Source organism: Penaeus vannamei, chromosome 25, assembly GCF_042767895.1.
Source record: "Penaeus vannamei isolate JL-2024 chromosome 25, ASM4276789v1, whole genome shotgun sequence".
Classification (NCBI taxonomy): domain Eukaryota; kingdom Metazoa; phylum Arthropoda; class Malacostraca; order Decapoda; family Penaeidae; genus Penaeus; species Penaeus vannamei.
The window spans coordinates 7,685,001-7,702,500 of NC_091573.1; the positions used below are offsets into that span (position 1 = coordinate 7,685,001).

Consider the following 17,500-nt stretch of genomic DNA (forward strand, 5'->3'; position numbering starts at 1 on the left):
AGGGTCGGCCCGACGGCATGCTCGCTGTATTTCAAAGTAAACTGATCTCGTTCCTGAAGTTTCAAGATAGCAGTTGATAAACTGAATGGCAAAGGAGTGCCTGTCCTCATAGCAAGGAAGGATACCCTTGGGCTTGGATAAACTGTTGGCTATGACTGATGCCTTAATTGTAGCCAGGTTCTTCTTACTCCCTGAATGCCTCTGGCAAAAGATTTGTTTGAAACAGGTTAAATATGTGTAGACGAATAGTAAATAAAAAAAGACCAAAATAGCAAAAAATCATATGCCAATATCAACCCTGTGTCAACTCATTCTTTATTAGAGAAATGCAACTTAATGCTTTTCCTTACCTTTGAGGGCTCTCCTACAAAGGATTTGAGCAGTGTCTTCATTTCGCTCGTTGCAGCCAGGTCTAGAGGAGTTGCACCCTTGACATTCTCCTCGTTCAAGAGAGGACCCCCTGGAAAACAAGATAGTGTGGTTTCTAGGGAGTTTGTTCATTCTATGATCCTTTTTCTATCTCTGCCTCTCTGAAATCAATCATTCTCTCTCTCAATCAATGAATCTTTTCCTCTCTCAAACAATTTGTCTCTTTCAATTAATCAATTACTCTTTCTCAATCACCCAATTCATCTCCCTTAACCAATCAGTCTCCATCAATATCATTCCCTCAACTCAATCATTCTATCTATCCACTCAGGCTATCTTTCAATCAATCAGCTTCTCAATCTTTCCCTTAATCAATCTCTTAATCCTTTCCAGCCACACCCACACATACACACCCACACACACACACCCCCACACACACACAAACACTCTCACTTCCTTACTCTCAGACACTCAATCACTCTCTTTCAAACTAAAAATAATATAAGAATGATTTGATAAGATAATAATAATAATAATAATAATAATAATAATAATAATAATAATAATAATAAGATAATAATAATAACAATAAAAAGATAATAATGATAATAATAATAATAAGATAATAATAATAATAATAATAATAATAATAATAATAATAATAAGATAAGAATAAGAATAATAAGATAAGAATGATTTGACAAATCAAAAAATGAAGGAAAAGAGAACAGCAGGGAGAGGGACAAAATGAAGGACGGAATTCAGGAAGCAAGGTTGGGAAGTTTAAAAAGAAAAAGAAAAAGAAAAAAAAGACAAGCAAACAAGAAATTAAATACAGAAAAAAATACATATACAATTATAATAATAATAATAATAATAATAATAATAATAATAATAATAATGTGGAAAGGTATGAATGAGAACGAACATCTTCACAATACAAGAGATGTATTTGACTGGTCAAATACATCTCTTGTATTGTGAAGATATTCGTTCTCATTCATTCCTTTCCACTTTTGTCAACACGAATACAGTTGAATAATAATAATGATAAAAGATGGCAGCAATAAGAACCATACAAACCATGTAAACAAAAAAAACACACACCTCCATATTCCAGGAGAAGTCTAGCAGTTTCCAGCTGGTTCTGCACAACGGCATCATGCAGCGGCGTTTGCTTGTCATCTCCTCCCTTGGCAGTTAGGTTCACCCTATATGAAGAGCGATCTGAAATATAATCACAAATGTCTATTAATATAATTGTTATTTTTGTATCTGTTTTCATCTGCATAATTTTCACCATCATTTTCATTATCATGATCATTTTTATGATCATCATCATCAATGTTTTTATTAATACAAATATTATCATTATTGTCATCCTTGTTTCTATTATTTTTGTTACTATTCCCATTACTTTTATCTTTACCATCATAACATTATAATCATTTATATTCTCATTACTATTACTATTGTCATTCATGTAGTGTTATTTTTCTTTGAATATCTAATTCTTTCCCTATGCATGAGAGCAAACTGCTGGCACTCTCAGGAGCAAACAACCAAAGACACCTACAGTCAGGCAAATTATTTTAAGGCTCAGCCCTAAATGTCGCCATATTCATATAAGTGGAGGGTAAGGGGCGGAGGGAAATGGGTGGAGTTTAATGAGGAACAGGAAGGGAGGCAACAAGGTGGGGTAAGTGGAAATGGTTAAATGGCAAGTGGTAGGTACTATATATCAATAATGGTAATAATATCAGTTGTGTTTATTATTATTATTTATCATTACAATATAAGACCTTACCTCTTTTCATATAAGGATACAAAGAGTTCTTTGGTCCTTGCACATCATAACAATTTAAATCGAGCAGTAACTTGATACATTCATTGTGACCCCTTAGGGCCGCTTCATGCAAGGGTGTCCATCCAAAGTTATCAGTCAGATTGATGTCAATGCCTGGGATGTGCAACAGCTGTTGCACACGCTCAACATTGTTTTTGATACAAGCCCTCAAGAGTGAAGTCTCACCTGGGTAAATGAGAATTCAGGGGAAACATTTTAAAAGGATTTAAAGAAGGTTAATGGATAGAAATATTTACAGAAAAGCAAACAAGTGAGCTAATCTTAACTCATACCAGAATAATAGTAAGTGCACCTACTGTACTTGCAGACAATATTACAAAATGATGGTTGCACATATTGCAACCATCACTCCTTGTCACTCAATTCCTTTCTGATACTAGTAATTTCAGGGGTGTAGTCAGTAGGCACTGAGATTTTCAATAACATAATCCTCATTTCCTTTTACTGGCTTGATTTATCTTTTACATTCTCAACAATCTTATATACTCTCTCACAAAATGACATTATCAGTTAGTCAAATTGTGTCAATAATTCAAGGGATCTGTATCATACCACCTGTTTTTCTAAACAAGATATCAATAAAGAGAGATAAGACTTACCCTTGAGATTCTTCTTGTTCACATTCTGGCTGAAACGAAACTTCTTAGGAGGTGAGGAAGTTCTCTTAGTCTGAGAAGCCTATTGAAAAGAAAGTCATTAACTTTGATGGCACACTTACATATCAAGGATTCAGTAAACATCTAAATGCCAGTATTCAGTTCTCAAGCCATGAAGAAAAGCACATGCTACAACATCAAAATAAATAATAAAATATATTATTATATTGAGTAAATAAATAGATTAGTCAAAATTTTCAAGTAGCATACCTCAGGGGAACGAGAGGTGGATGTACACTGACTAAGTTCCACAGCTTGACCAAAGTCCAACTGTTTGGGGAACAGAAATTATCACTGTCATTTCATAATAGTACAGTTAATAAACATGATACAATAATCACATAATAGTGCAAAACATCTGTAAATTAATTTCCAATAGATAACAGTAGCATCATACTTTGAGAGAGTAAGTCCCACATTTAAAGAGATGCAACATTTTGTAACTTACAATATCTGAGAGAGTAATCATCTGATTGAAGATTTGTGTAATTTCTTGGAAGATCACAGAAGACATAACCATCTTTGGCCATGGAGATGAGAAGCTGTGAATGAGCTTCATGCATTGACTAGAGCCAAAATCTGTCAAACAGAATACACATTAAACGACAGTCACACTAGTCTTCTCTGTCCTGGGATGCCTAGACAGCCACACCACGTGTCTGTCAGCTACAGAGCAGGATTGGTCATACAACGCACAGTGTCCCTCTTTGGAGAAGCATTGCCCCAGAAAAGGACATAGTGCTATCAGTATCCTCCTAGATGAACTACATTTTGGCTTCTATGAATATTATCACATTTACAGAAGACTGAAAACATTCTAGAAAGACAACACTAAACTTAGAATAGCCTATCCACCTATTTTATTAACTATCATGCAACTGTGACAAATACACTGCTACCCCATAATTTAACATAAAAAGAAAATTCTACAATATTTCTTCCAATAGCATATACCACTATCAGAGTAATCAGAAATGCATGAGAAACATAGTCATGGACTGATAAAAATCAAAGTTGGAAGGAAGCAAATACTATAATTGAAATTGAGTAAAATATTAGCAATCGTTGATCGTGACACCGCCTTGCCAGCCATATGGCAAAGAAGTTTCTTGTTGATTTCATCCATTATTGTTAATTCTAACTTTCTGATATCATGATATTTGTAAATGTTATTCCATAATTTTTCACTGGCTCTCACTTTGTCCACCAGGGCATGAATAATGTCTGAAGTGAGCTTAATGTCACCAGCATGCTGGTGTGTGTCTTTGTTTGCATTCCTTGATCAAGTGAACTTGTCTGGTTAATCTTTAAAATCTTAGTGAAGCTGAAATATATATAATTTATTTCTACATTGTAGCTGTACATAACATGATATAATAATCACCATTTAGACAATCAAGTAATAAGCTTCCTAGTAATTATACTACATCTACATCTTTCCCTCTCTAGCTAGGATGAGAACCCAACTCAACACTGCTACTCTGGGAAGGGATTTTCCATTCACTTCCCTTCACATCTGAGAAAGCATCCTGCTCTGTAAAGGGATCCCTGGACAGAATAGATTTTACTGATGATGCAATTCAACACACTCAAGACAGAAGCTCTCAGCACCATACCCAACCACATGCCAGGCTGTATGCAGTGAGCTGCTTAAGGGAAAACTAAGAATGGGAAACATTAATTTACCCCACTCTCTCTAAGTTCTTGGCAGTGGAAAAAAAAAATTAAAAGGTTAAAAAGAGTCTTTAAACCTACATTTGAGATAGAAATTTCTCTTCAGTAACTGCAACTAAGACCAACCAAGTGAAGAAATGTTTAGTGCATATGACAGCATTTGATGTAACTGGTTTGAATGACAGTTTAACCATAATGTGACAGTATGAAATTTATGAATGGGTTAAATAGTTTGTTGATACAAAATGGTTAATCACACCATGAATCCAATTCTAAAATATTATCAATTCAAAACCAACTCATGAGTGTTCTTCTATTGCAGGGTGAATTGCTTTGACTAGTTGAGTATTAAATTATGTGCGTTTTTATACTTAGATTAATTTTTAAACATCTGTAGCTCCATCTAACTCTATGCATACCTTTGACTTGGAGAAGAAATTCTGTGCTAAAGAGTGCAATTGACTTTGGCAACGGGCTGACTGGCAGTAGAAATGTTTTCTCGTATTTCCATAAGATCTCCAAGACTATTGATACAAGATCCTAGGAAAAGACAGCTTGTGTTAGTTATCAGCAAGGATTAAAATGCTGATTGATAAGTTACCTACCCCCCCCCCCCAAAAAAAATATATATATACATACATATATATATATATATATATATATATATATATATATATATATATATATATATATATATATATATATATATATATATATATATATATATATATATATATATATATATATATATATACATATATATATATATATATATATATATATATATATATATATATATATATATATATATATATATATATATATATATATATATGCCAGGGATGGCATATGCACACATGCTATGCCCTCTGTGAGTTTGATTTATTAATTGCCTTCACATATAAAATGGCTCCACAAGTACTTAGTCACCAAGGAGTCAATTACTAGTGCTATATATCTCACCTGTTTAACCTTTTCCTTGATTTTGGAAGTATTTTCCCTTCTTTCATATTGCTAATATTAATGTTTATAACATTATAATAATCATAATATCTATAAGAATAAAAACAGAATCAATATTGATAGCAAAATTAAAAAATATTTTTTTTTCCAGAAAACAAACAGAAGTGAAATCAGTGAGGTCATGAGTTCTACTAATTGACTCCTTCGTAGCTGAGCACTTATGGAGGCATCTATGTGTAGTCATTTCACAAACAATACTTCATCATTATCATCATCATCAAAGAGCTAACGCCGACAAGGGCGCATAGCTGCATCCTCCCTTTGTGTCGATCTACAAGGGTCCCTCATATCATGCCGCCAGTCAGGGAATCGGCCCATCTCAAGCTCTTCACAACAGGTTTGATCAATCTGCCCAAGGCATGACTTCCTAGGTTGTCCCACAGGCCTCCTCCAACCAGGGTAGTCTTGAACAGAGACAACCTGGTGGGCAGGATCATCCTGAGGAAAGCGAGCTAGGTGGCTGTATAGCTTGAGCGGGCGATTATGGATTGTGCGGGTAACAGGTCTTCTACCAGTCTCATGGTGCAACCGTTGGTTGGACACATAGTCCCATCAACAGTACCCCATGATCCGGCACAAGGACCTATTACAAATGGCATCAAGATGCAACTCCAAGGCACAAGATAATATCTAGTTTTCACTACCGTATAGCAAAACTGGCATTATCAGGGCCTTGAAAACGCGTAGCTTGGTCCTTCTGCATAGGTAATGGCATCCCCAAATATTCTTGTCAAGAGAGTTCATGACCCCTGCTGCCAAGCCAATCCATCTGCTGACTTTCTGGTCTGACAGCCCAGAGTTATGAACTACACTACCAAGGTATGTAAAGCTCTCTGTGACTTCAATGTATGTACCAATTGAGCAGGTCCTGGATCTTGGTCTTGGTCCAGGAGACCTCTAGACCCAAGGGCTTCGCTTCATTACTAAATGCATCCAGAGCCACCACTAAGCTTTCCAATTATCCTTATTGGAATTCCTCAGTCTCAGGATCTCCCACAGTGATTCCCGATGCATTGTATCAAACATTTTCTTGAGGTCGATGTAGGATGTAAGCATCCCACGCATGAACTCACGATGGCACTCAACAATGACTAGAAGCACAAGGATACGTTCTATTGTGGATTTACCAGGAGTGAATCCAGATTGCTCCTGACTCTGGTGCCTCAATAGGTGGTCTCTGATACGTCTTAGAAGGATGTAGGCGAGAACCTTGCTTGGTATACTGAGCAGTGTGATGCCTCAGTGATTGCTGCAGTCCCATCTGTCCCTCTTCCCCTTCCAGAGAGGGATGACCACACCCCTCAACAGGTCACGGGGAACAGTACTGGACAGCCAGATGTCAGCCAGGATAGCATGAAACCCCTGGGACTTGGGTTCACCACCAGCCTTTAAAAGTTCAGCTGGGATGCCACATATACCTGCTGCTTTACCACTCTTCAGCTTGGAGATCGCCCCCTTAACTTCAGTTAGGTAGGGTGGGACCAACAATGGAATCTTGGAACTCCCAGCATCAAAGTTAACAGTTGGTGGGTCAACCTGGTACAACTGCTCCTGCACAACAACAGAATCTGAGATGATCTGGCCACTTACTAAGCGAACTGCTGTCACGTGTGAAGCTTTCTCAAAGCTTGATATGCAGGACGAAGGTTATTTACTAATAAATGGTCTTCTACCTCCTCTGCAAGACTCCTAATAAACTGTTCCTTGTCCCAGAATATCTCACCTGGGACAACTGTCTGACACAGATGCAAGTTTGAGGTAGAACATCTCTTTTAGTTTAAGTTTACAAACATCGGTAGGAGCATACACAAGACAACCAGCCAAATGCTAGCTTCAGTCTCAATCATGTTATACGCTCATCAACTGGAGTAAGCTCTACTAGCAAGGGCTGGAGTCTGCTGGAGATGGTGATCGTCACTGTGGTCCGACTAATAATAGGTGTAGCCACCTATACTGATCGTGCCACTGCCAGGTCTTCTTACCTCCCGAGAGAGCAGCCACCTCAAATCTCTGCCTCCCCAGTTCCCTTGACAGTAGACTGATCACCCTGATGCAAAGAACGGATGTTCCAAGCCCCCACCCTGACTGCTTCAGGCAGTCACTCCAGGTGAATACCACCTCTGCCACCCCCGCCGACGCTGACCCATAGTGAATTAGTGAATACTAATTCTAGCAGCATTGGCTATATTTCTGTTTGGCCGTCACATTACAACTATAGAATCTACAAATCACTGAGGTTAAGCTGAATAAATTTCAATGGAATACCTAGTTCTCTGCATGCGACAAATGCACAGCATTAATGTTATCTCTAAAGTGCATTTTATTGACATATAAACTTTCTTTCCTTCAAAGAGAAAAAGAAAAGAAAAAAGAAAAGAAGTTTGAACTTGCCTTTAAAAATTCTTTTTACTAATCTGAACTAAACATCAGCAAATCAATACTCACTGCAACACACTGCCTCACAGCTGGGTCACCTGACTGCACAGTAACCCATATCCGCAACAGGTGTTTCACTGGACTTGTTGTTACAGTAGGCGTTGTTAGCTGGCCCAAGAAGATTTTCCAGCTGAGAAGATAACTGACCTTCTCCCTGAAATTATTGAAGATAACTATGGAATATTTCTCAAACTGATATACATAAAACTGTGAATGATAAAATTTTCCACTGAAGGGATGCTGGTTGAACTGAGGAGAGAATCATACCCTTCTACATCACATGCATTTTGCCAAAGTAATCTATTAAAAAAAAAATTAATGAACAAATAAATAAATAAACAAGTAAAATTACATTTATGAATTAATATGTCAAAAAATTAATTTATTAGAGATACCTGGCAAAACATTTCTATGTTGCCTGTTTTGCACTGCTTATAAGCATTCTGTGTGGCTGAGTCTGTGTATAGACACAGAGATGGATATGGATAAGAATATGAATATGGGCGTATGCATGGGTATAGTTTGAGTAAAGGTGAGGGCATGGGTATGAGTACAGGGGTGGGTATTTATGTGTGTGTGTGTGTAAATGCATGTATATGTATGCATGTGAGTGTATCAGTGGGCATCTGTTTTCAAAAATAGCATCTGAAACCTTACCTCTTATCCCACCGTCTCATGTCTTCCCTGAGCACTAAGACAATAAACCTCAAGAGACTCAACGCATTTTCCCTAATAATGGTGGGCTCTTCTGCTTCTGTATCCGAGCTGTCGTCCTCATCAATGTCACTCAGTGAGCATTCTATCACATGCTGAATAAACCTCCATGCCTGAAGGCTTCCCGTCTCTTGTTTCTGAACACATCAAAATTTCTCCATAAATTATGCAGTTATTTATTCAATGAAAAATACAATTCATTCTCTAACCCAATGGTGCTGAGGATGGCATGTACAGTTGCGGAATTGTATTTTAGTACACTTTCTGGGTCCCACTTTTGTACCTCTGGCAACAAGTCGAAGTAAACATAGCGTAAATAGTATTTTTGTGAATGATGCTAAAACCCAAGGTAGTTTGTAACAAAGAGTGTGATTGGTCGAAAATAAGTAACCAATAAGTGTATTAATGAATATTTTTTAAAACTAAGTAAGCTATTTGATCTTTCGCTTTCTTCTAATTAGTGATAAAGAACAAAGCATGTAATATTAGTTATCGTTGACTTTGTAGTTGGATATTCTTCAAATGCAATATCCTGGAATTGTTTGCACATCCAAATGGCAACATCTATGATAGGGAGGCGGCATTTCATCTCCTTACAGCATAAGTATCATTTATAGATACATATTTCTTAAAACATGAAAAAGTTTCATGCTTTGAACATTTATGTATGGTAACTAAATTACCTAAAACTCTGTAAAATCCCTGAGACCTCTGTAAATACCGTTGATGCTTGCACCATCTAGTAATCGACCTAATGATTTTTTTTTTCTTTTTAATCTTTATGTCTGAATCAAACACATATTGAATAAACAGAAACCGTGCTAAATTAGATTTTTCAATACAGAGCACGAACAAAATCACAATTAGGTTACACTGAATATGTAGATTCGTTATTGATGTGTGTGTGTGTATCATCTATGGAAATATGAAGTCATGCTTGGTAGTGAGTTACGAGAGTGTATAATCAGCTATTATTATGCATTGAGTCTTGGCGTTGAGGAGTTGTATCCACATTCGAAGAGGTGAGCGAGAAAATGCATGTTTGCTTGTTTCAACTCGAGCAACTATTAGCTGGTGGTTCCAAGGAGGGTGAATAGCAAAAATCTTAGAACCAACTCCCAATACTTGTGCTGTATATCTTGTTCATTCTAATGAAATGGGAATTTCTCGGTCAGTTATTGTCATCTATCCATTTTATTTCTATTTGCCAGTGCAATGTAGTGCAATATATGTGCAGGTGTAGATGATATTAGCATAGCAAACCTTTACATCAAATTCATTCTCTTTATACATTATCCTAGAAGTAATAATTTCAACAATGTAGAAAATAACACGAAGTCGTATATTTCATATCTTTTATGACGATGAATATTCATTAATTCCTGAATATCCACTTCGCTGAAAAAATAAATGTCCGATGATCTTAGACGTCTTAATAACATGAGAAATCCGAGGTCAAAACGAGGTTGCCAAGCTGACACCTTTTTCAGGATGGACGCAAAGAAAGCTGTAATCTGAAATAGACTGCTACAATGGGGTGTCATAGCAATCGCATGGTCCTGGGTTCGCTCCCGGCTGCCCCTCCCAGTCGACTCAGCTGTGAATGAGCACTGTTATGCAGATGCCAGCATGCTAGGGTCAAGTCTGGGCAGAAAGGAACAGGTCACCCTACCGCATCATCCCGCGGCTTAGTAAGCATGTTTCTCTACAAAACATGTCCCTTACGTCCAGATGGATATGGGACCAGCTTTGACTTTTGAAAATGGGTTGAGGGAAAGTAACTTCTCCAACGGTGATATCTTCAGAGAACTGGGCATCTCCCGGACGATAGCGTACAGGCAGATAGGGGGGGAAGAGGAGGGCACCCATAACGAGGAAAATACACCGGGAATACACAGAAAGCTCCATTGCTGAAGGGAATTTCAGAAATCAATTTATTTCAATTTACTGTATGGATATTTGTTTATACAAAACAGTGCCCTACACGTCATATTTCATGTTCAGATTCTATATCGTTATTTACATTTCACATATGACAGACAAATTATCAATAAAATGGCGCGGCCGCGTGACCTGCGATATGTGGAGGTGGATCTCCCTACATGACATTGGCGAAACGGGGAAAATGCCTCAGACAAATATATCGAATTGTTAGAAAAAAATCGTCCCATCAGTACACTGTTATTCCTTGGCCCTTCCCAGAAACAGTGAGGATAACTGCCTTAAACACACGTCCAGGGCAGTTACGAAGTAGTTCCCTACCTAACACCACGTGGAAGTCCTTCGATGGCCAAGCGAGGGGTGTCGCTCAAACCCTACGAAAAATGTTTGGCCGAATATTGTCAATGTTTGAGAAACGGCTAATGAAACAACCTCGAACCAGCTGATAGAAATCGTGATGTTACATGTGAACGCGTCCCCTCTGTCTTAGGGATTAGACACCGTTTGAATAACAATACATATTTCCTATTATAAGCATTACTATTTGTCTTCCTTTTCTACAGTTATTACCATTTTTTGTAAAAGTATCTCCAAAATTAATAAACATCCCCAATTAGTTGATTCACTGATGCCCCATCATCTATGAAAAAATAAAAATAAATAATTATATATATATATATATATATATATATATATATATATATATATATATATATATATATATATATATATATATATATATATATATATATATATATATATATATATATATATATATATATATATATATATATATATATATATATATATATATATATATATATATATATATATATATATATATACATATGTATATATATATATATATATATATATATATATATATATATATATATATATATATATATAAATTAATATATTATTAATATTCTAAAATAATTATAATTGTCTGTTTATTGAATCTGTGCCTAGATCTGATCTATTCACAATGAAAATTACATATAAGAACTTTGATTTTATTTTGCGATAAAAGACAAGAATGTCATTTTTTTCACACATACACATACACTGTAAACAAGCTTCTATTGACAAAAGGAAGGAAAATTAAAAATGCATAAACAACAAATAAAAGTAAAGAGCAAGATTAACTGACATTTATCCAAACAATTTTTTTCTTCTTCAAAATATCAGATATACAGCTCCTGTAATGAGAGTTGGTTCTTTAACTTTTGCTATTCACCCTCTTTGGAACCACCTAGCTTGTAGTTGCTTGAGTTGAAACAAGCGAACTTGTATTTTCTCGCTCAACTGATCGAATGTGGATGTGCCTCCTTCTAAAAACGCCAAGACTTACAGAATAATAACAGAAAAAACTATGATCAGATTTTAGCACAAGATTAAAGGACATTCTGAATAACCGAAATGAATTAAACATAGTTTCATAACTCGTCACTAAGCAGTGACTTCGCATTTCCATGGACGCCACACACACACACACACACACACACACACATTCACGAAGCATCTATGCATTCTGTAAAGAAGAATATAATCTAGCATGATTTCTGTTTATTCAAATTAAGTGTTTGGTTCTGCCAAAGAGGAAAAACGTTTATCATTTTACTAGATCGATTATGGTGCAGCTACGAGAAGTATTTACAAAGATCTTTTGCACACTTTTGTTTGATTTTGCTGCTATACAGAGATATTTAAAGCATGAAGCTAAAGTCATTGATACTTCTTGTGTTGGAAGACTGGGGAAATCCCGCCTCCACACCATAAGTGTTGCCATTTCGACAAACAAACACTTAGAGGATATCGCATTTGAGGAATATCCAACTACAAAATCAACGATAACTAGTATTACATATTTTGTGATCACTTATTTGAAGAAAACGTAAGATTAAATGGCTTACTTAGTTTCAAAAAATATTCATTAATATACTCATTGGTTATTTACATTCAATCAATCACACTCTTTGTTACAAACTACCTAGGGTTTTAGCATCATTCACAAAAATACTATTTACCTGATGTTTACTTCGATTGGTTGCCAGATGTACAAAAGTGGGACCCAGAAAGTGTACTGAAATATAATTCCGCAACTGTACATACTTGCCATGCCCATTGTGAGTTTAGTTTATCAATTATATTTGCACACAGATGGTTCCACAATTACTTAATCACCAAGAAATCAATCATTAATCCTACCTTTCTTGCCTGTTTACCTCTTTCCTTGATTTTGATAAATATTCTCTATTAATTTATATTATTTTTATCTCATAAAACTTCAAAACAATATTAGTTTCAATTTGCTAGCATAAACAAGCAAATAAAGAATATGGGGATCTCATAAATATGTCATTAAACTTTAGCTTATTTAGCAAATGTGTAAATCTAGCCCTAATATCCTCATATATTCTGCCACTCTCTATTGCCAAGCCATTAAAAACTATAGATACTAATCAAATACTGACATTCACTAGTTTGGTATTTCATCAAGATACATAAAAAAAATAACACTCACATACACACTACAACAAAACAAACACACATACAATGTTTAGTAATTTTGTAATAACATTCAGTAACTAAATCAAATTAGGTCCTGATGCCATGAAGATCATCTTTAATATATTCTAAATTATTGGGTACTACATGCAAATGCAAACACTACCTGCAGTGCTGCTGCAAATACTTCATAGTAGTAGGTTCGCCAGCGGGAGCTTTTTGGTGGGTGTATGGAGAGAATTTTGTGTGCCATGTTCAAGGCGTGAGAACAGACAACTGTGTACTTGGTCTGCAAAAATTAATCTCAATGTAATTACTAATTAGTTTAGGTACAATTATGGATCAAATCTTCCCATAAAAAAATATATATCAATAATATAAATGCATCATCCTTAAATAATAGTAGGTGACTAAAACTTAGTATATCACCTGCCCACTTCCTCACCTCTAAGATCAATCGCCGCAGAAGATTGCCAAACAAACTACTGGGAGGATAAGTGTACGGAGTTATGCTTAGGTCAAGTGAGTCCATACCCGTCACAATGATGGACTGTTCTTCGGTGGCAAACATCTGAATGCCTCGCAGATCTTCATCAATACTCGATTCGAAATACGAAACCTCTTCAACACTCAGCTCTCGCACTTCCGGGGAAGTGTGTGCATCCTTTTCAAGGTCTGACAACTCTGCATCTTGGAAGTTCTTTGGGCTGCTTTGCTCTTTGCTTACATCACCATCAATCACAAAAATATCACTGCTATAGATGCCACTTATCCTTTTACTTTTTCTTATGAACTTCCCAATAGATCTTTTCACTTCCTCATTATCTATTTTCATTTGCCTTGAGGTTTCTTTAATTTTTTCTTTCACAGGCAGATTGCAAGGTTCACTCTGTTCAACTCTGTTCAATGCTGGTTTTGGAGGGCTTAACCACTCATCTATTCTTGGACCAATATTAACAGTTACTTCTTTTAGCAAGACCTGTGCATCAAACATTTCTGTGGAAGAGCTTTCTTCTATTAATGTGTTTTGAATGGTTGAAGACACATCTGTTCTTGTAAGATCTGTGGCAGTTCTAAGTACTTCCCTGGTTAACTTTTTTTCTTCTTTTACTCCCTTTAAAATTGTTGCACTGTCTCTTTTCAGTTCATTAGAATTTATCATATCATCTACTTGTAGGTCACTAGAATCAACCCTATTTTCCTTATCAATACTATCTGAAACTACCATTTCATTTTCTAAACATACTACATCATCTGAAGTGTCTGTTACATTATCTGAGACTACTGAATCTTCACGTGATGTTCCTGTTAAATCTATGGTATACGAATGTTTCTCTTTCACAATCCTTTCTAACATAACTTTCATTCTGTTTCTGATGGCATTTACTGTTATTTCCTTCTGGCTATCACTGCAAATCCTTTTACTTGGTAGTTTCTCTTTCTGTACAGAAGTAATCAGACATTCATTGCCAATCTCTGGGACTCTGTCACTGTTTAACATTTTTCCACTACCACTCCTTGAAGTTTCCCCAATGACTTCTACATCATCATTCTCATCCTCAATCACACATACTTCTTCTTTTCTTGCACTGTTCTTTGTGCTGCTCTGCTCTCCGTCAGCTCCCTTCTTTACACAATACTTGAAGATGGAAAGCTGCTGCTTCTCTGGGGTAACCTGACAAAACTGGTACCTGCGTTTCCGGCTTGAAGAAGGTGTCCTTCTGACTGGAGAACAGGCTTGGGGTAATCTGCCAGGTGATTCAGTCCTGACATACTGATCTAGTTTTGGTTGCTGGTATGTTATGGCAAATACATTCTGCAAAAAAAAAAAAGAAAAGAAAAGAAAAAAAAAAAATATATATAAACTTTAAATCCCTTATACCCCCACTCCATTTTTTTTTGTATTATACCTGTTCCCTATTATATGCAAGCATCCTTTACACGTATCTTCTGCTTGGTACATACCTTTTTGTAAGTGTTCTGCATCTCACTGGGTAGCTTCTTGGACTGGATGTCTTTATTTCTTATCTGGGACCTGGCTTTAAGGATGAAAAGGCTTGTTAAAAACAATACCCTGTACACTCCTTTGGATAATCATAAGAACATACAATATGACAACAAAAACCCAAAGGAAAGAATAAATTTAGAAATCGCTTACTAAGATCAATTTTTCTTGTCAACTGTGCATTGCCACATGCATCTAGAAGGTATGGTGTCAAGTCTGAGGGTGAAACTCCCTGTAAGATATAAAAAAAGTAGTTAAAGTAAAATCAATACTATTTTTCTCTCGAGTGGTTTTATACAAATACCCAGGTTCAAAACAATCAAATCAAGTATGGACATAAATATAACTAGGAATATATCTATACATACACATTTTTTGTTCTGCTAATACAGATTACAAAATGTCTTCATAAATGTCAATGTAAGGCTACAGTTAAAAACTCCATTTCTAAGAAAATGACTCTGAAAGCAAAATACCATAGAGAGGTTAATCTAGAAACCTATAATATCCAGTGGATTGGGAACAGCAATATAACCTACACTGTTACGTACCCTAACAATTGTGTCCTTAATGTAACTGACGGAAACAATGGGGATGCTTGGCCCGGCTGTCTCACGAATGGAGGCTGCAATCTTTCTTTCTGTGATAATGAAATCCGACTGCGAGATCTCTGTCAACGAAATGATCTCAGCCCCTCCAGCAGCAGTGACCCTGTGAAGTTAATTCTTAAGTTTACTTTTCTATTCAGCATAACTAGGTATCTTTACATATAAAACAAAAATAATAAATAAATAAATAAAAAATAAACAAGTTAGCTCATAATATAAAAATCATTAAAATAAAAATAAGAACAACAATAATAATAATAATAACAACAAAACTACTACTACTACTACTACTACAAATAACAATAACAATAACAAAAACAACAACAACAATAATAAAAAAAATAATGACAGTAATAATAATAATAATAATAACAATAATAGTAATAACAATAATAATCATAACAATAATAATCATAATAATGATAACAACAATAATAATAAATAATAATAATGATAATAATAATAATAAAATCCTAAGATAGTAATAGCAATGACTGAAAGAGTTCAGGAAAGATTGAGCACAAACCTTTGAAATGATTTGGTCAGGGTGTTGTTTTCCATCTTGACATACACCTTCCAGCCTGAGTAAATGCTGAAGTGACTAGCATTCCGCTTCCGTCGGCACTCTACAAATTCCTTGATCTCGTACTGGCTTTCCTCGAGCCATTTGCCCTGGCGGTGACTGTCCAGTATAAAATCAGGTTGCAAAATCCATTTTCCTGAAATGATCGTGATATTTTTCATGACAGAATTTTCCATTCTTGTTTACACAGCAAGAGAGATATTTTTTCGTACTTCACCCAATACCTCAGGGATATGTGGTGTTCACTTTAATTTGTTTTGTGAAATGTTTGTACACACAGATGACTCCAAAAGTGCTCAGCCACCAAGGAGTCAATTAGCAGACCTCATGACCTCACCTGATTTTATCTATCTTTTAGTTTTTAGGACAATGTTCTTTTTACTAACACTGCTAATATCAATATTTCTATCACTATTATAGACACTATAATTATCATAATATCATCAACACTGTTAACAAGAATGTGAGATGAAAGAGAATATTTTCAAAACTCAAGGAAAAGGGTAAAGAGGTAATTTACATAGTACTAGTAACTGATTCCTTGGTGACTAAGTACTTGTAGAGTCATCTAGGTATAAGATAATTAATAAACTAAACTGTATATGCCATCCACTGCAGCAGTGATTTAAAGCTACAAGTGTGATTTTTTTTTCTCCCAACAAACTAAGCTTAGTTGTCATAAAGATAAGTATAACAACAATCTTATCATGTAGAACACTTCTATGTGGCACACATAGAATTCTACCTATCTATCTAAACCAGAGGTTCTCAAAGTGGTTGATATCAACTTCTATTCTTTAAAATTCTCAACAATTTGTAAAAATCTGAAGAATATGAGACACTGTTAGAATTTTCTTTTATCATTTAAATCCCTTAAATTCAGACAGTAGGTAAAAATTTCAGTAAATCTTCAGAATTTTCAGAAGCTCTGGCAACTCTGCCTTCAACCATTGCCTGTCACAGCTCTACTGTTCATATAGGATATATTTCTGTCTGCATCCCATACTGAATAATTGAGGGTATCCCCCACCCACTCCCGTCTCCTTCGCTTAAAGGAAAACCAGTAGTTCAACTTTCAGAGTTGACCGTGAACCTATTATTGTTGAAAATTGA

The 17,500-nt window shown here is 35.6% G+C and overlaps 1 protein-coding gene across 1 annotated transcript in view; it reads right to left on the reverse strand.

The window, feature by feature from the left end:
• The window catches only part of LOC113810827 (uncharacterized), a 20,196-nt gene that overhangs the window by 796 nt on the left and 1,900 nt on the right, over positions 1–17,500 (reverse strand). Inside the window, exons 3-18 of the mRNA XM_027362474.2 lie at positions 16,331–16,523; positions 15,748–15,907; positions 15,350–15,428; positions 15,157–15,230; positions 13,637–15,007; positions 13,358–13,480; positions 8,683–8,876; positions 8,035–8,179; positions 4,986–5,106; positions 3,341–3,471; positions 3,103–3,162; positions 2,836–2,914; positions 2,177–2,401; positions 1,477–1,596; positions 351–460; positions 1–201 (exon numbers count right to left, since the gene is read on the reverse strand). The exon at positions 1–201 is cut by the window's left edge and continues 796 nt beyond it. Of these exons, the coding sequence (XP_027218275.1) occupies positions 1–201; positions 351–460; positions 1,477–1,596; positions 2,177–2,401; positions 2,836–2,914; positions 3,103–3,162; positions 3,341–3,471; positions 4,986–5,106; positions 8,035–8,179; positions 8,683–8,876; positions 13,358–13,480; positions 13,637–15,007; positions 15,157–15,230; positions 15,350–15,428; positions 15,748–15,907; positions 16,331–16,523 (3,386 nt within the window). The remainder of the gene's footprint in view (positions 202–350; positions 461–1,476; positions 1,597–2,176; positions 2,402–2,835; positions 2,915–3,102; positions 3,163–3,340; positions 3,472–4,985; positions 5,107–8,034; positions 8,180–8,682; positions 8,877–13,357; positions 13,481–13,636; positions 15,008–15,156; positions 15,231–15,349; positions 15,429–15,747; positions 15,908–16,330; positions 16,524–17,500) is intronic.